Raw genomic sequence first — 21,710 nt, forward strand, 5'->3', positions numbered from 1 at the left:
CTGACTTCTTCCGCCTTTCTGATCCTTCTTTCAGGGCCCTGAGGCAATGGTATGTGGGAAGGGTTGGCTGTCTTCCTCTGAAATGCTGTATCCCATTTGCCCCTACTTTCAGGGAAGTTGAGCACAGGAGTGAGTAGCTAGAACAGAAAAGCTAAAAGTCCTTAGTAGGAAATGAAGCACTCATGAGAACTTCACACACATGCCTCTAAGGGTGTGGGCACGAATGTGATTTTGGTGTGGATCAGGAGTTCCCATATTGTGGGACACATTTACTTTTTCTTTGCTTTTTCTCCCTCCTTTTTTCCTCTCTCTTATTTCTGCTTCCACCAACAACCTTCAGTTTCCCCAGTGTTTTTTATTTGTCTTTTCTTCTCTTCCAATCTTCTCTGACAATCTAAGTCTTAGATGTCTTGCTGGCATCCAAGTTGCCTCACTTGAGGCCATGGAGGATGCTAATTTTTGGTGCTAGCATTGATAGATAGGTGTTTACTAATCACTTTGGTTCATCGCATTGATATTTAGCAATTCAAGCTTCATGGAGGCTCTATATTTTCAAAATTTGTCTAGACAATAGTAACTGAAGATAATTTGTTCTTGAAAAAAATTTTTGTAATGTTTATTTATTTATTTTTGAGAGAGAGACAGAGCACGAATGGGGGAGGGGCATAGAGAGAGGGAGATGCAGAATCCCAAGCAGGCTCCAGGCTCTGGGCTGTGTGCACAGAGCCCAACACAGGGCTCGAATCCACCAACCGCAAGGTCATGAACTGCAAGATCGTGAACAGAGAGATCATGACCTGAGCCAAAGTCGGCTGCTACACTGACTGAGCCACCCAGATGCCCTGATAATTTGTTCTTTAAGACTTCTTGGGGCACCTGGGTGGCTCAGTCAGCATCTGACTCTTGATTTTGGCTCAGGTCATGATCTCATGGTTTGTGAGTTCAAGCCCTACGTCAGGCTCTGCACTGAAGGCATGGAGCCTGCATGGGATTCTCTCTCTCTCCCTCTATCTCTGTCCCTCCCCTGCTCATGCTCTCTCTCTCTCTTAAAATAAATAAACATTAAAAAAACAATTTTTTAAAAAATACTGTTCTTTAATGGCATTATGCAGATGGTAACTGTTATGATTTTACTGTACTTTTTCATTTTCCAGGGAGCACTACCTGCCTGGTACCATTGCACTTTTCAACGTTAACAACAGCAGCAATAAGGAGCAGTAAGTACATTTATAATAGAAAACCAAAGCTTTGCTCTTGAAGAACACCAGTAAAATGTAGGAATATATCTGAATCTGCTATAGAGGAGAACTTTATTAGGAAAACTCTATTTAATGCAATGGCAATGGTATTCTATTATTTTGTCATGTGGTTATTTTCTTCTGAAAAATGTGGCTACCCATATTAAAAGCAGCATGTATTTATGTATGTATGTGTGTTTAAATACATATAGAAAACCATGTCTCCTGTGTAAATGCAGTTGCCCCACCTGGTGGACAAAAATAAATGAAATATCAGTAATCCTTTCCATTCTGAGCCAGTGTGCCTTAGGTCAATTCCTCAGGAGACGATCTCTGAGAAGGGAGTTAGGGGAGCAGAACGGGGCAGAGGGAGAAGTTGAACTTCAGAGAATAGAGTTGATATGCCATACGATCCCATGGGAAACTCTAGAGCAGGGATGGCCCTTCAGAGTTGTGTCATAGTTAGGCAGTAGGACCGGGCCTTTACCCTCATGCACACTGTAGTCATAGTCACCCTTATTCCTGATGGATTTCAGCCCCTTGTCACTGTGCCTTTCTTGAGTTATAGCTGCCATATTTGTCCATTTACCACTAAAACTGGGCTGGAGAACACCAAAGGCACCAGAGTGGATCATCTATGTGCCAAATACATCCCCCTCACCCACTCTAACACAGCAACACTATCTAGTTCGGATTAAAGAACTTGCTTCATGCTTTGCATGAGGGGCCTAAAGTGACTGGGGAGCAGTCATAGCTTAATGTTTAATGGGACACCTACCGTGTTCCCTGGAAGACACGTGACCTATCTGGAAGCCTTTAGATCCACAGAGCAGAAAGTTGTGGGGATGAGAAGCACACATTTCCTATGTGAATCACTCCTACTTCAACTCCTTGGTTCCCAGACCCATGCATGGCCATTTCCTTTTCCACACAAAAGGGATGACTGGGCACTGCTTGGAGCTGTGACATTAGAAAGATTAACTTTACCATTGTCTTTCAAGGTCACTTCTAAGGAGGGCTATGGTATAGACATAGCCCATTTTGGCTTGTATCCTGATGTCAAGCTGACCCATTCATCGACCAGATCAGTGATGATGACCTGTCCTGTAAGACCCACACATATGGCCCTGGTGGAGAGTTGAAGAGTAGGAGCTGATGCAATGGTGGTAGATGACATGATGGAAGGGTAGTGAGCACCTGCTCAATCCCAGATATACCACTTCATCATGTGATAGATTGCTGTACAACCTCATGACTTGTTAGTTCTGACAGAATCCAACTCATGGTCAACAGTCATCTTCTGTTCCATGGTTAGTCAGTCCTCTTTAAAGGCCCTGTTAACATGATGCCATTGATATAGTGGACCAATGTGACGCTCCAAGGAATGTCCAGATAGTCCAGGTCCCTCTAGGCTGTGTCATGACATTAAGCAGGACAGATAACATAGCCCTGGAAGAGACTATAAATGTGCCATTTTCCACCCCATAACTATTTCAGATCCTCTTCCCTGATAGTGATAAAAAAAAAAAAAATAACACAGTCACTGTGACTGGCCCAGAACTTTAGGTATATGGTTTAGATAGCATAAATGCATTGTTTTTCACATTTGCCACAGGAGCCACAATTGGGGCTGCTATGTGCTTGATTTTCAGTAGTCTACTGCCATTCATGAGTATCCATGTGAATTTTGTAGGGACAAGACTTTGAATTAAATGTGGGAGGACTACCACCCCTGCATGCATTAGGTCTTTAAGGGTCTCATTTTCTTTCCCTCCTGTTTAGGATGCAATATTGTTTTCGGCCAGCAGGTAGGAGGCAGCTTGAGAGCTTCCACTTGGCCCTCCCCCTTATGATAGCTCTTACTCTACAAGTTAAGGAACTAGTAGGGATAAGGGTTCTGCCAATGACCAAATATATGCATCCACTTACATTCCAGTTAACATTGAGGAACTGGAGAAATGACCACAATAGGGGTCCTTAGATCCAGTGGAAACCCCTTAAGTTGTAAATCATACAGGATTCTGTTATTAGTAGGTCACCATATGCTGCCCCCCACTTTAATGGGAGGCATGATGACACTTCAATCCCTGGGTCTCAATAACAGCTTGGGTCTTTTGCCAAACAGTCTTTAATGTATCTAGGTACTCCCTCTTCTCCCAGCGCATAGTCACCTATGTAAGTGACCATGGGTTTTCTCTGGGGAAAGACTGGGGAAATCATTACTGAGTATACTGGTCATGGTGTTTGCAGAGTCTTTCTTTATGGGGGCTTGGCTCCCTCTTCAGTCAGTGGTTTCATTTCTGAGAACTGGCTCAGGTTTAGAAACTACTCATAAGGTTGTGACTTTTTATCTGGTTAAGTTGCCTTCAACCTCTTAATCACCCATACCTGATATGTTTTCATTGTATACATTAAACAGTACCCCAACAAACCAAAAGGATGCCCATATATCTAGGAATCCAGTATACAATTAACTTCTTCTATAGCTGTCTATGAGTTAAGCCCTCTGGCTACCATGCTCACCTTCATGGTAATTATAGTTATTGGACCCATCTCTCCTCTGATGTGTAAGCACTGCCACCGATCTCTTATTCCCAGGTTCTGTCATCTCAGTTGCTCTCAGGGAACCCAGTTTTGCATCCAGTTCAGTATCTCCCACTACCAGCTCTGGCTTATAGAGGACAATACCACTGAGTTTCTTAATGATGCTGGTGCACCTCTCACCAGCATATTCCTTATCATTTTTGTGTCCTCTGAGCCCTCTTAGGGACCATAGTCAGTTGGTGGGTAATCTTCCTTACTTGGTATGTCCACTTCAGCACATCACTTCTCTCAGTCTCCCTGATACCTTCCTCCACCGTCTGTCATGGCACTTTGTAATTTCTATTACACTTATCATCATTTTTATCATCATTACACAAATCATCATTTTTTCTGAGCTTCTGAGAGCCATCCCAGCAGTGTGTTGGCACCATTTCCATGGATCTGGGCTAGGGTGTTGAAGCCTATAACACAAGAATATGCTGTCATGGCAATAAATTCTCCCTTGTCCAGTTTTATGTTCTGTTCCCCTTTGTACGTGACAGTCTTAGGTGCCAAGCCCCACATCTTTATCTAATTTATTTCATATTTCTCCTCAATAGCAGCATTCTACTTTTCCTGGGCTATTGATATGCAGACTAAATTCACTTGTACATTTGCTCCTGAAAATTTTCTTCCTTTTAGTGTCCTCACTCTTCTCAACCACTCCAACTCTTACCCATGCTTTGAGGCCTAGCCCTATCTCCCTTTAACATCCTCTCTGACTACCCTAGTGGTAGTGCAATGCCTGTTCATTCATGTCTGAATAATAAACCTTCCCAAGACATCTGAGCCAACAATGGCAGCCTGTTTTGACCATAGGTCTGCCTGGCTCCAGAATCCATTCTTCAGCTAATAGAACCAACTGTAGGAAGGAGCCTCAAATTGCATAATCTCCACTGCAGAAGAAATTGTATATAGAGAAAAGGTGATCTCAAATTCACTGAATGATTCTAAGAATTGGGATTCCACTGTGTGGAGTTTTTTGACTACTCATAAAAAATTGCTTCAGTCAGGATTACCCTTCTAAAGAAAATTGATGGCATTTTCTTGAAATTCTCCACGCTCTTACTCAATAATAAATATAAGTGATATCAAGAAGCTTACATTTTAAATAATTTTTTTTTGTACACATGGAGGCTTTTTGAAAGTGCACTCTTGGGGGTTGTTGTTTTCTAAATTTCCCTTGTTGGGTTTATGCCTTTATCCGCCTCCCTTGTCTTCAATTTTCCATGTGTACTAACCCAGGAATGTTTGTTTGTTTGTTTGTTTGTTTGTTTGTTTTATTATCTAGGTGTAGGTCTATTTTTGTATAACTCTCCATTAGAAGACCAGATTTCTAGTTCTTAGCACGTGAGCAGGTCTCTGAAGACAAGGTTCAGATTTCTTGCTCAATAGAGAGGGAAGTAAATAAGAATGGAAGTCAGGATGTAATTTGATTGTGTGACTTAGATATTATTTCTTCTTTAGAGAACCAAAAGAAAAAAAGAAAAAGAAGAAAGAAAAGAAGAGGTAAGTTAGGCTTTGGCATGAATGATCCCAGATTTTTCGGCCCATAACATTTTCATATTTTATTACTGACTACATCTCTCACTTTTCAGCAAGTCAGATGATAAAAATGTAAATAAAAAGGACTCAGAGAAGAAAAAGAAGAAAGAAAAGGAAAAAGAGAAGAAAAAGAAAGAGGATAAAGGCAAAGATAAGAAAGAAGAGTAAGTGTTTTTACTGGCATTGAAATTAGGAATGAATTTGTAATGGATTTTGGATGCAAGGATAATTTCCTAAAAGTTTATAATTATGAAACCTTGTGTAAAAGACTAAATAGATTGTTATCTAATGGGAATTAATTTTTTTTTCTTATTTCCTTAAAGTGACCAATGGTAGTTTTATTCTTACTTTTCTCATTAAGACTTTTCAATGTTATGGTTAACTGACTTCCTCAAGTCCTGGTGAAGATAAATTTACCATTCGGAGATATTTGGATTTCAAGAGAATTAGGTTTCTACGGTCTTACCATTAATTTTTTTAAATTGAAATAAAAATTTAATAATTTTACTAACATTTTTGAGTAATAAATACTGTATGGCAAATACTCCAAAGTAAGCTAGTCTCCTTGCAAAAGCCATGCTTAATTCTGAGAGCAGGACAGGGCGCCTGGGTGGCTCAGTCAGTTAAGGGTCTGACTTGCACTTGGGTCATGATCTCGCAGACTTTGAGTTCCAGCCCCGCATTGGGTTCTGTGCTGACAGCTCAGAGCCTGGACCCTGCTTCTGATTCTGTGTTTCTTTCTCTCTCTGTCTCTCTCTCTCTCTCTCAAAAATAAGGAAACATTAAAAAAAAAAAATCTGAGTTCAGTACAAATGCTTATTAAAACTCCAACCATTTGCAAGATCTTTTGTAAGCAAACATTTGAGGGTTAGAATTTCATAAAGGTGAGGCCGAATGATATTTTCAAAACTATCTTTTTACTTTTTATTAAAGGGGAAATTGTTTTCTAAGCTTAAAGAAAACTCTTTTTCTTTACCAGATAATATTCACTTATTTGTGCCTGCTAGAAAGGCATTGAAGTTCTTACAAAGGAAAAAGTCCTTTGCAATATAGGCTTGGGGTGCCTGGCTGGCTCAGTCAGTAGAGGGGGCGACTCTTCCTCTCGGGTTGTTAAGTTCAAGCTCCACACTGGAGCTTGAACTTGGGTGTAGAGATTATTTAAAAATAATATCTTTAAAAACAAAAAAAACCCAACCCCTCTCCCCAAACCCAATAGAGGCTTGATACTAGGCAATTAAAAAAATTTTTCCATTTGACGATATATTTCCTTCCTTCCTTCCTTCCTTCCTTCCTTCCTTCCTTCCTTCCTTCCTTCCTTCTTCCTTCTTCCTTCCACCTCCTATTGCCTCTTCATCCTTCATAGATGCTTATGAACAAGTACCTTTTATTAGATTGTGTTACAGTCTTCTTTCCACACAGATGAGAGCTCCCTCTCACAGTGTAGTTCCTGATTATTTTGTTACCTAGTAGGAAAAGTGGTAACACCACCATTCTCTCACCACCTACAACCTACCAAAGAAGTCTACGGAATATTCAGAATCTGGCATGATCTGTGCCATTATTCCTTTTCAGTGGCTGAATTGATAGAAGTATCTGCAGCATCGCAGTAAAACAGGGCTTTAATAAAAGTCTAATGTAAGGTTTAATGTAAGACTAATAATTTAACCATCTATCCAGCCCTCACTAGGCAATTGCTGATGTCTAATACACTCATGCCAAGCTAATCTTCTCCCTGGAGGGTGAGCTTCTCCAGCTTAGTTCTGTTTCATTAATTGTGGATAATGGACATAACCATATTTAATATGTGAAATAAAAATGTTCTTGTTTTTTGGTAACCTTCTACTTCATTTCAAATTGCTGCTAGGGAGAAGAAAGAAGTCACGGTTATTGATCCCTCAGGAAACACATACTACAACTGGCTGTTTTGCATCACCTTACCTGTCATGTACAACTGGACTATGATTATTGCAAGGTATCTATATATTTTTGTGGGTCTCAATTTGCTTCTAGTTTCTGAGTTAACTGACTTAATGGTTTGGTCCAGAGCTCTTCAGGATGTACATCCTTTCTCCACCTTAGGTTGTAAAGAGAGGTTATGTTATTCTCAATGTGTTTTCCTGACATCAGGAGAAGATGTATTGGTTCCCAGTATACTTGGAAATCCAGTACTGGAATGAAGTGTGGGGGGATAGTTTTAAACTTTTGATTGCTGAGTCGTTTTATTAGAATTTTGGGAGAAACTTTATTTTTGTGGCCTAAGAAAAAAACATTGCCAGGAGTGGAAAAAGATAAAAAATTTAGGTTGTTTTAGAGCAAGATATGTTTCTCAGGTATGTCTACGGTTCTCTGTCTTTTAGATAGTAAACATCTCAGCAACCCAGGACCAAGCACAATTCCTGGAAGCATTTTGGGTACAGATAGTCAATAAGAACCTGGTTATCAATGTGTATAAGCCAATATATTTTGACATTAGCTTGAGGCCATTTATTCTTATTTGATGTTTCCACAAAGCGAACTAGTGTAATCGAAAGAATGTTGGAATTCAGACGCATGAGAAAAATAAATCAAACCATTCAGATTCGGAAAAGCTGTGGTTGATTAAATGGACTCTAAGGACCCTCTCAGCCTTAGTGCATTATACCTCTTACCATGATAAAAAGTATACAGAGAAGACTTTTACTTAAACTGGCTCCCAGTTCATTTTATTTACATGTTTTTCTTTTACAGAGCATGTTTTGATGAACTTCAGTCTGATTACTTAGAATATTGGCTCATTTTTGATTACCTATCAGACATAGTCTATCTTCTTGATATGTTTGTACGAACAAGGACAGGTAAATACGTTCAGCTTTGGATATTTTGCAATGTTGTGCTTTTATCTCTAGAGTATAATTTGAAATTTTTTAATTCAAGTCTTCTTCAAAATAAGCTCACAGATCTACTTTAGAAGAAAAAGCACTGTTGGAAACAAGAATACCATATATTCACCCACAAGCTTAGGCTACTCCAACGGATTCAGGTTACTTGGCAACATTTTGAATGTGGATTGGTGGCTTTCCTCCATTATCTTTTTCATTGGTTTTATGCCAGTGGGAGGAATAGAGAGAACAGAAATATTGTGCCAGCTCTATGGTGAAAAGGTAATTGCTACCTCACAGAGAGATTCCATGAAGAGGCATGGGGAGAAATCAGTGTATCCGGCATAGCTGTACTAGACATTTTATAACAGTACACACATCCATTTTTAATTTAATTTAATTTAATTTAATTTAATTTTATTTTATTTTATTTTATTTTTCAATATATGAAATTTATTGTCAAATTGGTTTCCATACAACACCCAGTGCTCATCGCAAAAGGTGCCCTCCTCAATACCTATCACCCACCCTCCCTTCCCTCCCACCCCCCATCAACCCTCAGTTTGTTCTCAGTTTTTAAGAGTCTCTTATGCTTTGGCTCTCTCCCACTCTAACCTCCTTTTTTTTTCTTCCCCTCCCCCATGGGTTTCTGTTAAGTTTCTCAGGATACACCTAAGAGTGAAACCATATGGTATCTGTCTTTCTCTGTATGACTTATTTCACTTAGCATCACTCTCCAGATCCATCCACGTTGCTACAAAGGGCTATATTTCATTCTTTCTCATTGCCACGTAGTACTCCATTATGTATATAAACCACAATTTCTTTATCCATTCATCAGTTGATGGACATTTAGGCTCTTTCCATAATTTGGCTATTGTTGAAAGTGCTGCTATAAACATTGGGGTACAAGTGCCCCTATGCATCAGCACTCCTGTATCCCTTGGGTAAATTCCTAGCAGTGCTATCGCTGGGTCATAGGGTAGGTCTATTTTCAATTTTTTGAGGAACCTCCACACTGTTTTCCAGAGTGGCTGCACCAGTTTGCATTCCCACCAACAGTGCAAGAGGGTTCCCGTTTCTCCACATCCTCTCCAGCGTCTATAGTCTCCTGATTTGTTCATTTTGGACACTCTGACTGGCGTGAGGTGATATCTGAGTGTGGTTTTGATTTGTATTTCCCTGATGAGGAGTGACGTTGAGCATCTTTTCATGTGCCTGTTGGCCATCCGGATGTCTTCTTTAGAGAAGTGTCTATTCATGTTTTCTGCCCATTTCTTCACTGGGTTATTTGTTTTTCGGGTGTGGAGTTTGGTGAGCTCTTTATAGATTTTGGATACTAGCCCTTTGTCTGATATGTCATTTGCAAATATCTTTTCCCATTCCGTTGGTTGCCTTTTAGTTTTGTTGGTTGTTTCCTTTGCTGTGCAGAAGCTTTTTATCTTCATGAGGTCCCAGTAGTTCATTTTTGCTTTTAATCCCTTTGCCTTTGGGGATGTGTCAAGTAAGAAATTGCTGCAGCTGAGGTCAGAGAGGTCTTTTCCTGCTTTCTTCTCTAGGGTTTTGATGGTTTCCTGTCTCACATTCAGGTCCTTTATCCATTTTGAGTTTATTTTTTGTGAATGGTGTGAGAAAGTGGTCTAGTTTCAACCTTCTGCATGTAGCTGTCCAGTTCTCCCAGCACCATTTGTTAAAGAGACTGTCTTTTTTCCATTGGATGTTCTTTCCTGCTTTGTCAAAGATTGGTTGGCCATACGTTTGTGGGTCTAGTTCTGGGGTTTCTATTCTATTCCATTGGTCTGTGTATCTGTTTTTGTGCCAATACCATGCTGTCTTGATGATGACAGCTTTGTAGTAGAGGCTAAAGTCTGGGATTGTGATGCCTCCTGCTTTGGTCTTCTTCAAAGTTACTTTGGCTATTCGGGGCCTTTTGTGGTTCCATATGAATTTTAGGATTGCTTGTTCTAGTTTCGAGAAGAATGCTGGTGCAATTTTGATTGGGATTGCATTGAATGTGTAGATAGCTTTGGGTAGTATTGACATTTTAACAATATTTATTCTTCCAATCCATGAGCATGGAATGTTTTTCCATTTCTTTATATCTTCTTCAATTTCCTTCATAAGCTTTCTATAGTTTTCAGCATACAGATCTTTTACATCTTTGGTTAGATTCATTCCTAGGTATTTTATGCTTCTTGGTGCAATTGTGAATGGGATCAGTTTCTTTATTTATCTTTCTGTTGCTTCATTATTAGAGTATAAGAATGCAACTGATTTCTGTACATTGATTTTGTATCCTGCAACTTTGCTGAATTCATGTACCAGTTCTAGCAGACTTTTGGTGGAGTCTATCAGGTTTTCCACGTATAATATCATGTCATCTGCAAAAGTGAAAGCTTAACTTCATCTTTGCCAATTTTGATGCTTTTGATTTCCTTTTGTTGTCTGATTGCTGATGCTAGAACTTCCAACACTATGTTAAACAACAGTGGTGAGAGTGGACATCCCTGTGTGTTCCTGATCTCAAGGAAAAAGCTCTCAGTTTTTCCCCATTGAGTATGATATTAGCTGTGGGCTTTTCATAAATGGCTTTTATGATCTTTAAGTATGTTCCTTCTATCCCGACTTTCTCGAGGGTTTTTACTAAGAAAGGTTGCTGAATTTTGTCAAATGCCTTTTCTGCATCGATTGACAGGATCATATGGTTTTTATCTTTTCTTTTATTAATGTGATGTATCACGTTGATTGATTTGTGAATGTTGAACCAGACTTACATCCCAGGAATGAATCCCACTTGATCATGGTGAATAATTCTTTTTATATGCTCTTGAATTCGATTTGCTAGTATCTTATTGAGAATTTTTGCATCCATATTCATCAGGGATATTGGCCTGTAGTTCTTTTTTTCTACTGGGTCTCTGTCTGGTTTAGGAATCAAAGTAATACTGGCATCATAGAATGAGTCTGGAAGTTTTCCTTCCCTTTCTATTTCTTGGAATAGCTTGAGAAGGATAGGTATTATCTCTGCTTTAAACGTCTGGTAAAACTCCCCTGGGAAGCCATCTGGTCCTGGACTCTTATTTGTTGGGAGATTTTTGATAACCAATTCAATTTCTTCGCTGGTTATGGGTCTGTGCAAGCTTTCTATTTCCTCCTGATTGAGCTTTGGAAGTGTGTGGGTGTTTAGGAATTTGTCCATTTCTTCCAGGTTGTCCAGTTTGTTGGCATATAATTTTTCATAGTATTCCCTGATAATTGCTTGTTTCTCTGAGGGATTGGTTTTAATAATTCCATTTTCATTCATGATCTTATCTATTTGGGTCATCTCCCTTTTCTTTTTGAGAAGCCTGGCTAGAGGTTTGTCAATTTTGTTTATTTTTTCAAAACACCAACTCTTGGTTTCGTTGATCTGCTCTACAGTTTTTTTAGATTCTATATTGTTTATTTCTGCTCTGATCTTTATTATTTCTCTTCTTCTGCTGGGTTTAGGCTGTCTTTGCTGTTCTGCTTCTATTTCCTTTAGGTGTGCTGTTAGATTTTGTATTTGGGATTTTTCTTGTTTCTTGAGATAGGCCTGGATTGCAATGTATTTTCCTCTCAGGACTGACTTCGCTGCATCCCAAAGCGTTTGGATTGTTGCATTTTCATTTTCATTTGTTTCCATATATTTTTTAATTTCTTTTCTAATTGCCTGGTTGACCCACTCATTCTTTAGTAGGGTGTTCTTTAACCTTCATGCTTTTGGAGGTTTTCCAGACTTTTTCCTGTGGTTGATTTCAAGCTTCATAGCATTGTGGTCTGAAATTATGCATGGTATGATTTCAATTCTTGTATACTTATGAAGGGCTGTCTTGTGACCCAGTGTGTGATCTATCTTGGAGAATGTTCCATGAGCACTCAAGAAGAAAGTATATTCTGTTGCTTTGGGATGCAGAGTTCTAAATATATCTGTCAAGTCCATCTGATCCAATGTATCATTCAGGGCCCTTGTTTCTTTATTGACCATGTGTCTAGATGATCTATCCATTTCTGTAAGTGGAGTGTTAAAGTCCCTGCAATTACCACATTCTTATCAATAAGGTTGCTTATGTTTGTGAGTAATTGTTTTATATATTTGGGGGCTCCTGTATTCAGCACATAGACATTTATAATTGTTAGCTCTTCCTGATGGATAGACCCTGTGATTATTATATAATGCCCTTCATCTCTTGTTACAGCCTTTAATTTAAAGTCTAGTTTGTCTGATATAAGTATGGCTATTCCAGCTTTCTTCTGACTTCCAGTGGCATGATAAATAGTTCTCCATCCCCTCACTCTCAATCTGAAGGTGTCCTCAGGTCTAAAATGAGTCTCTTGTAGACAGCAAATAGATGGGTCTTGTTTTTTTATCCATTCTGATACCCTGTGTCTTTTGGTTGGTGCATTTAGTCCATTTACATTCAGTATTATTATAGAAAGATATGGGTTTAGAGTCATTGTGATGTCCGTAGGTTTCATGCTTGTAGTGATGTCTCTGATATTTTGTCTCACAGGATCCCCCTTAGGATCTCTTGTATTCCTTCAGTTTTTGTTTGTTTGGGAAGACCTTTATCTCACCTTCTATTCTAAATGACAGACTTGCTGGGTAAAGGATTCTCGGCTGCATATTTTTTCTGTTCCTCACATTGAAGATTTCCTGCCATTCCTTTCTGGCCTGCCAGGTTTCAGTAGAGAGATCAGTCACGAGTCTTATAGGTCTCCCTTTATATGTTAGAGCACGTTTATCTCTAGCTGCTTTCAGAATTTTCTCTTTATCCTTGAATTTTGCCAGTTTCACTATGATATGTCGTGCAGAAGATCAATTCAAGTTACGTCTGAAGGGAGTTCTCTGTGCCTCTTGGATTTCAGTGCCTTTTTCCTTCCCCACTTCAGGGAAGTTCTCAGCTATTATTTCTTCAAGTACACCTTCAGCACCTCTCCCTCTCTCTTCCTCCTCTGGAATACCAATGATACATAGATTATTTCTCTTTAGTGCATCACTTAGTTCTCTAATTTTCCCCTTATACTCCTGGATTTTTTTATCTCTCTTTTTCTCAGCTTCTTCTTTTTCTATAATTTTATCTTCTAGTTCACCTATTCTCTCCTCTGTCTTTTCAATCCGAGCCGTGGTTGTCTCCATTTTATTTTGCAGTTCATTAATAGCAGTTTTTAGCTCCTCCTGGCTGTTCCTTAGACCCTTGATCTCTGTAGCAAGAGATTCTCTGCTGTCCTTTCTACTGTTTTCAAACCCAGCGATTAATTTTATGACTATTATTCTAAATTCAGTTTCTGTTATATAGTTTAAATCGTTTTTGATCAATTCGTTAGCTGTCGTTATTTCCTGGAGGTTTTTTTGAGGGGAATTCTTCCATTTCATCATTTTGGATCGTCCCTGGAGTGGTGCGGGACTGCGGGGCACTTCCCCTGTGTTGTCTTGGATAACTTGTGTTGGTGGGCGGGGCCGCAGTCAGACCTGATGACACACAGTCAGACTGGTGTGTGCCTTCTCTTCCCCTCTCCTAGGGGCAGGATTCACTGTGGCGTGGCGTGGCCCGTCTGGGCTACTTGTACACTGCCAGGCTTATGGTGCTGGGGATCTGGCGTATTGGCTGGGGTGGGTAGGCAAGGTGCACGGGGGCAGGAGGGGCAGCCTTAGCTCGCTCTTCCTTTGGAGATCCGCTTTGCGAGGGGCCCTGTGGCACCGATAGGGAGTCAGACCCGCTGGAGGGATGGATCCGCAGAAGCACCGCGTTGGGTGTTTGCGCGGTGCAAGCAAGTTCCCTGGCAGGAACCAGTTCCCTTTGGGATTTTGGCTGGGTGATGGGCGAGGGAGATGGCACTGGCAAGTGCCTTTGTTCCCCGCCAAGCTGCGTTCTGTCATCAGGGGCTCAACAACTCTCCCTCCCGTTGTCCTCCAGCCCTCCCGCTCTCCGAGCAAAGCTGTTAACTTATAATCTTCCAGCTGTTAAGTCCCACTTACTGTCCGAACACACTCTGTCCGGCCCCTCTGCTTTTGCAAGCTAGACTCGGGACCTCTGCTTGGCCAGCGGGCCGCCCCTCTGCCCCTCTGCCCAGGCTCCCTCCCGCCAGTCCTTGTAGCGCGCACCACCTCTCCGCCCTTCCTACCCTCTTTTGTGGGCCTCTCGTCTGCACTTGGCTCCGGAGATTCCGTTCTGCTAGTCTTCTGGAGGTTTTCTGGGTTATTTAGGCAGGTGTAGGTGGAATCTGAGTGATCAGCAGGACATGGTGAGCCCAGCGTCCTCCTACGCTGCCATCTTTCCCCCCATCCTTTTTTAAAAAAATATAATTTATTGTCAAATTGGCTACCATGCAGTGTGTAAAGTGTGCTCTTGGTTTTTGGGGTAGAGTCCCATGGTTCATTGCTTATATACAATACCCACCGGTCATCCCAACAAGTGACCTCCTCATTACCCATTTTCCCCTCTCCCCCCCATCAACCCTCAGTTTGTTCTCTGTATTTAATAGTCTCTTATGCTTTGCTTCCCTCCCTCTCTGTTTGTAACTAATTTTTCCCCCTCCCCTTCCCCCATGGTCTTCTGTTAAGTTTCTCAAGATCCACATAGGAGTGAAAACATATGATATCTGTCTTTGTCTGAGTGACTTATTTCACTCAGCATAACACCTTCCAATTCCATCCATGTTGCTACAAATGGCATGATTTCATTCTTTCTCATTGCCAAGTAGTATTCCATTGTATATATAAACCACATCTTCTTTATCCATTCATCAGTTGATGGACATTTAGGTTTTATCCATAATTTGGCTATTGTTGAAAGTGCTGCTATAAACATTGGGGTACAAGTGCCTCTATGCATCAGCACTCCTGTATGGGTAAATTCCCATTGGGTAAATTCCTAGTAGTGCTATTGCTGGGTCATTGGGTAGTTCTATTTTTAATTTTTTGAGGAAACTCCACACTGTTTTCCAGAGTGGCTGCACCAGTTTGCATTCCCACCAGCAATGCAAGAGGGTTCCCATTTCTCCACATCCTCACCAGCATCTATAGTTTCCTGATTTGTTCATGTTAGCCACTCTGTGGTGAGGTGGTATCAGTGTGGTTTTGATTTGTATTTCCCTGATGATGAATGATGTTGAGCATCTTTTCATGTGTCTCTTGGCCATCTGGATGTCTTCTTTGGAAAAGTGTCTATTCATGTCTTTTGCCCGTTTCTTCACTGGATTATTTGTTTTTCAGGTGTTGAGTTTGGTAAGTTCTTTATTGATTTTGGATACTAACCCTTTATCTGATATGTCATTTGCAAATATCTTTTCCCATTCCATTGGTTGCCTTTTAGTTTTGTTGATTGTTTCCTGTGCAGTGAAGAAGCTTTTATCTTGATGAGGTCCCAATAGTTCATTTTTGCTTTTAATTCCCTTGCCTTTGGAGATGTGTCGAGCAAGAAATTGCTGCGGCTGAGGTCAAAGAGGTTTTTTCCTGCTTTCTCATCTAGGGTTTTGATGGTTTCCTGTCTCACATTTAGGTCTTTCATCCATTTTCAGTTTATTTGTGTGTGTGGTGTAAGAAAGTGGTCTAGTTTCATTCTTCTGCATGTTGCTGTCCAGTTCTCACAGCACCATTTGCTAAAGAGACTTTTTTTCCATTGGATACTCTTTCCTCTTTGTCAAAGCTTATTTGGCCATATGTTTGTGGGTCCAACTCCGGGTTCTCTATTCTATTCCATTGGTCTGTTTTTGTATCAATACCGTACTATCTTGATGATTACAGCTTTGTAGTAGAGGCTAAAGTCTGGGATTGTGATGCCTCCCACTTTGGTTTTCTTTTTCAACATTACTTTGGCTATTTGGGGTCTTTTGTGGTTCCATACAAATTTTAGAATTGCTTGTTCTAGCTTCGAGAAGAATGCTTGTGCAATTTTGATTGGGATTGCATTGAATGTGTAGATAGCTTTGGGTAGTATTCACATTTTAACAACACAGCACAGAGTTGGGTGCCTTCTTTCACTTTTTTTTTCCTTAGAGGATCTTTGTAGAAGAATTCCTTGTACTGGTTTATTTTCTAATTTTCATCATTGCAGGAGATGAGTTTTGTCTTGATGAACTCTTTACTGAAAGTTTGTGTAGGGGAGTTATTCTTGATTCGGGGTTTTAAGTGAATTTGTTGAGTTTTGCTTCTCCCGAAGCAATGAAGGTAAGCAGCAGTGAAATTCTAGCAACTCAAAGACTCTTTTGTGCTCCTACAGAGACAGAATTCTTACAAACTTGGCTAGCATCTGGTTCCTTGGAAGGCTCATCTTTGTCTTTTAATACCATGAGCATGGAATGCTTTCCCATTTCTTTGTGTCTTCTTCAATTCCCTTCATAAGCTTTCTATAGTTTTCAGCATACAGATCTTTTACATCTTTGGTTAGGTTTATTCCTAGGTATTTTATGGTTCTTGGTGCAATTCTGAATGGGATCAGTTTCTTGATTTCTCTTTCTAACAGTACACACATCCTTAACTCAACTTTGTGGTCATGGTGAGGCATTACTGACCAGGGAGCAGGATCTGATAGCTTCCCACTTAAATATGCTTTTTAAGTAGGTATAAGCTTACTGTTTCTACACTGCTGTCTACATTCAAAGGTAACCACTGTACAGAGAATAGCATTTAAGAATCATTATGTAAAATAGGGACGTGTTGTAAATCCCAGTGTGCTGGAGCAATGTTCCTGTTATTCTGTCCTAGTCACAGCTCTCGTGGCCAGTATAGAAAGGGGAACAAATTCTTTCCTTGATAAAATGTATCAGAATGCTAAAAGTCACGGCCTACTGTGTTACCATCGGAGAAGGGAAGATCCCAGATGTCTAAGGAAGCCTGAGGGATAAGAGGGCTAGAGAAAATGAATCTTTGAAAGACATTTATTCTTCACATTGGTGGGACAAGCAAGAATACACATAATACACAGTAAGGCAGGTACCCAAATTTCAAGGGTGGGGCTAGGATTCTGGGAAGAGAGTGGTGTATGGCTTTAGGCACAAGAGCTGGGGTGTTTTAGAAAACTTCCCAAGAACGCTGTTCTTGGCTTTACGTGCATAGACAGGCTGGATCTAGAGAGAATTGCAGATATACATTGTATGGAATCTCTCACTTTGCACTTACAAAGTTTTATTTTTTATTTCTGCAAAATAATATTTTCCGTAGCCATATGTTGATTGGTACTCATATCTGATTGCATTGCTAAAAGCATTTTTACTGGAAATGAAGTCTTGTTTTGCACTCAGTGAAGTTCACTGAGGGTTATTTTAGAAAAAAATCCTAATGGCATAAAAGTGAAAAGCATTAAAAAAATTTTTTTTTCTATTTTAGGTTACTTGGAACAAGGACTGCTGGTAAAGGAAGAGGTTAAACTCATAGAGAAATATAAATCAAACTTGCAATTTAAACTTGATTTTATATCACTGATACCAACTGATCTGCTGTATTTTAAGCTAGGGTGGAACTATCCAGAAATTAGATTGAACAGACTGTTAAGGATCTCTCGGATGTTTGAATTCTTCCAGAGAACAGAAACGAGAACAAACTACCCAAACATCTTCAGGATTTCTAATCTTGTTATGTATATTGTCATCATTATCCACTGGAATGCATGTGTGTACTTCTCTATTTCCAAAGCTATTGGATTTGGAAATGACACATGGGTGTATCCTGATGTTAATGATCCTGAATTTGGCCGTTTGGCTAGAAAATATGTGTACAGCCTTTACTGGTCTACACTGACTTTGACCACAATTGGTGAAACACCACCTCCTGTGAGGGATTCTGAGTTTGTCTTTGTGGTGGTTGATTTCTTAATCGGAGTGTTAATTTTTGCTACCATCGTTGGTAACATAGGTTCTATGATTTCCAACATGAATGCTGCCAGAGCAGAATTTCAAGCAAGAATTGATGCAATCAAGCAATATATGCATTTTCGAAATGTAAGCAAAGATATGGAAAAGAGAGTTATTAAATGGTTTGACTATCTGTGGACCAACCAAAAAACGGTTGATGAGAGAGAAGTCTTGAAGTATCTACCTGATAAGCTGAGAGCAGAGATCGCCATCAACGTTCACTTAGACACATTAAAAAAAGTGCGTATTTTTGCGGACTGTGAAGCTGGTCTATTGGTGGAGTTGGTCTTGAAATTACAGCCCCAAGTCTACAGTCCTGGAGATTACATTTGCAAGAAAGGGGATATCGGGCGAGAGATGTACATCATCAAGGAGGGGAAACTGGCTGTGGTGGCAGATGATGGAATCACTCAGTTTGTGGTATTGAGTGATGGTAGCTACTTTGGTGAGATCAGCATCCTTAACATTAAAGGTAGCAAAGCCGGCAATCGAAGAACAGCCAATATTAAAAGCATTGGCTACTCAGATCTCTTCTGTCTCTCAAAAGATGACCTCATGGAAGCTCTGACTGAGTACCCAGATGCCAAAACTATGTTAGAAGAGAAAGGAAGGCAAATCCTGATGAAAGATGGCCTGCTGGATATAAATGTCGCAAATGCTGGAAGTGATCCCAAAGATCTTGAGGAGAAGGTCACCCGAATGGAGGGGTCCGTAGACCTCTTGCAAACGAGGTTTGCTCGGATCCTGGCGGAGTATGAGTCAATGCAGCAGAAACTGAAGCAAAGACTCACTAAGGTCGAGCGATTTCTGAAACCACTTATTGACACAGAATTTTCAGCTCTTGAAGGATCTGGAGTTGAAAGTGGGCCCATGGACTCCACCCAGGACTGAAAAGCTGGTTGTTAACAAGGACATGCCTCATGATCCTTTTGGTGATGTTATTAGGCCACTCTAATTTGGAAGAAGAGGAAGATTCAGCTGGGGGATTTTTCCATAAGGAAAATGTGCTTTGGTGCAGGGCACAAGGCCCACATACTCACTTGTGAGGTACTGTGATTAAAAAATCATCGTACTTAGGATTTTTCAGAATGGATAGTGTGCAAAGATATAGAATGATTGTCAGTCTCTATATCTTCTGATCTTTTTCATGTATGTTCCTTTTGTGTAATATGCTTTATAAAAGTGAATAAGTATCCCTCACTTTCAGGCATTTTTGGATCACTGAGGAGCAGCTGGGAATTACCATGTACATCATGTTCAGGGTACCATTTTGAAAAGACTTACAAGGCAGTAAAGTAAAATAAATCCTAAAATGAATACTCTTTATCTGATCATTTAGTAGGGAGTTTAGGATCTTATAGAGCATCAGAGTCATTTTAAGGATCATTTAGTAGGGAGTTTAGGATCTTACAGAGCTTCAGAGTCATTTTAAGGGTAGTAATCATTGTACTTTTGGACTTGGGAAGCATGGTTAAGAGAAACTTCTTATGATAAAAACATGACAAATTAGACTTCACATATATATGCTAATATATAAATATGTAACATTAAAAATCATAAAATGTAGGAATCTTTTATAATAAATTTTTTAAAATTTCTCTGATTCTTTAATTAAAAAAATTTTTTTGAATGTTTATTTTTGAGAGAGAGAGAGAGAGACAGAGCATGAATGGGGGAGGGGCAGAGAGAGAGGGAGACACAGAATCCGAAGCAGGCTCCAGGCTCTTAGCCCGACACAGGGCTCGAACTCAGAGCCATGAGAGCATGACCTGAGCCGAAATCGGACGCTCAACCGACTGAGCCACCCAGGTGCCCCAAAATTTCTCTGATTCTTAAGGCCTGACAGCAATGACTACTATCTTCCTTATCTGACTGGCCAGCAATAAAAAAGGGATAAAAATAATTCTATTGCTGGGTGATTAACAAAGGAAATTGTTGTAATGTTAGAAAAGGAGATCTGAAAGTTCAATGGCAGCTTCTTAGAAATTCAGAATCTCAGGCCCTACCCTAGACCTACTGGATTAGAATCTACTTTTTAGCAAGACCCTTGGGTGATTCATACCTACATTAAAGCTTGAGAAGCACCTAATTAGACAACCAGGAAGGAGTTAATGGGATTGTTTTAGAAATTTCAGAAAGGGAACTGTATGAGAAGTGTGTGGTTGTGGAAGACATTGCTAATCAGTCATACAGCTCTCTATTGCTTAACCCATGCGGTTCAAAAGTTCTTCTTAACACAGATCTCTGGAATTGATATAAAATTTCTATCCCTGCCTATAATAATATGGCTTGACATGACATCTTGTTAATTTGACATTTCAAATACTTATATGGACCTTGATCAGTGTATGTCTATGGTAGAGTTTATTCTGTTCTACCAAAAAGGGTATTCATTGAACTATGCATGGTATTTGCAGTCTTATGTTGCCATTTTACATGTTATTTGTTCAATATCACCCACCAAGTCTTTCTTCACTACAGAGGAAGTGGCTGGTTCTGGAGTGGGTGGGTTGTAATTAAAATGTAATATGGTTTCTGACTCAGACAAGTACTCTTTTTACTCTCTCTTTTTCCTTATTTTTTATTTTTTTTTTTTTTTAATTTTTTTTTTTTCAACGTTTATTTCTTTTTGGGACAGAGAGAGACAGAGCATGAACGGGGGAGGGGCAGAGAGAGAGGGAGACACAGAATCGGAAACAGGCTCCAGGCTCTGAGCCATCAGCCCAGAGCCCGACGCGGGGCTCGAACTCACGGACCGCGAGATCGTGACCTGGCTGAAGTCGGACGCTTAACCGACTGCGCCACCCAGGCGCCCCTCTTTTTCCTTATTTTTAATACTCCTTCTCCTTCACACACATTTTATTCTTTATGCTCCTTGTTGCCTGTTATAAAAACCTCTAAGACATTGCAAAGAGACTTGATTTAGTAAGATAAGATGGCTCAGGGCCGGGGCGCCTGGGAGGCTCAGTCGGTTAAGCATCCGACTTCAGCTCAGGTCATGATCTCACGGTTTGTGAGTTTGAGCCCTGCATCGGGCTCTGTGCGGACAGCTCAGAGCCTGGAGCCTGCTTCGGATTCTGTGTCTCCCTTTCTCTGTTCCCCCACCACTCGCACTCTGTCTCTCTCTCGCTCTCTCAAAAATAAAGATTAAAAAATAAAAATAAAAAAAATATGGCTCAGGGTCTGGTTCCCAAGGAGAAGCAGCTCCAGTCACAGCATCCAGGAGGGTGGGTACATCGAGTCTGATCTGGGCTAGAGACACCCATTCTGATTTGATGACCTCGGACCCAAAGCTCTGTAAGTCTTTCTGATGCTTCTATTGGACAGGTGGAGGATTCTTAGTACAAAGACTTCAGTCAGGAGGGCTAAGCCAATTCCTTTTCCATGACTCTTCCAGGTGGAGGCTCTGACAGGTAGTGGCAAAGTTCCACTTTAGACACCTGGAGTGCAATGCAGAGGTTCACAACTGGATTCTGGCTTCATACAGAAATCTTTTAAAAAGACAGGAAATATGTGGCTTTGGGAGACTCATGGTAAGGATGCTGACCTGGGTACAGATAGATGCCAAAGCAGGAACTCACCTTTTGCTAATGCAAGAAACCACCCTTATTCTAGA

At 40.3% G+C, this 21,710-nt stretch overlaps 1 protein-coding gene across 2 annotated transcripts in view; it reads left to right on the plus strand.

Annotated features, from left to right (window-relative positions):
* The window catches only part of CNGA1 (cyclic nucleotide gated channel subunit alpha 1), a 35,817-nt gene extending 15,183 nt beyond the window's left edge, over window positions 1-20,634 (plus strand). For both annotated transcript variants that reach the window (XM_086705117.1, XM_025921785.2), the window contains 6 exons: window positions 1,155-1,217; window positions 5,289-5,330; window positions 5,420-5,530; window positions 7,231-7,338; window positions 8,094-8,200; window positions 17,571-20,634. In XM_086705117.1, the coding sequence (XP_086561243.1) occupies window positions 1,155-1,217; window positions 5,289-5,330; window positions 5,420-5,530; window positions 7,231-7,338; window positions 8,094-8,200; window positions 17,571-18,985 (1,846 nt within the window). In that variant the 3' untranslated portion in view covers window positions 18,986-20,634. The remainder of the gene's footprint in view (window positions 1-1,154; window positions 1,218-5,288; window positions 5,331-5,419; window positions 5,531-7,230; window positions 7,339-8,093; window positions 8,201-17,570) is intronic.
* The last annotated feature ends 1,076 nt before the right edge of the window (window positions 20,635-21,710 follow it).

The sequence above is a fragment of the Puma concolor genome, chromosome B1 (assembly GCF_028749965.1).
Source record: "Puma concolor isolate L17-30 chromosome B1, mPumCon1.1.hap2, whole genome shotgun sequence".
Lineage (NCBI taxonomy): Eukaryota > Metazoa > Chordata > Mammalia > Carnivora > Felidae > Puma > Puma concolor.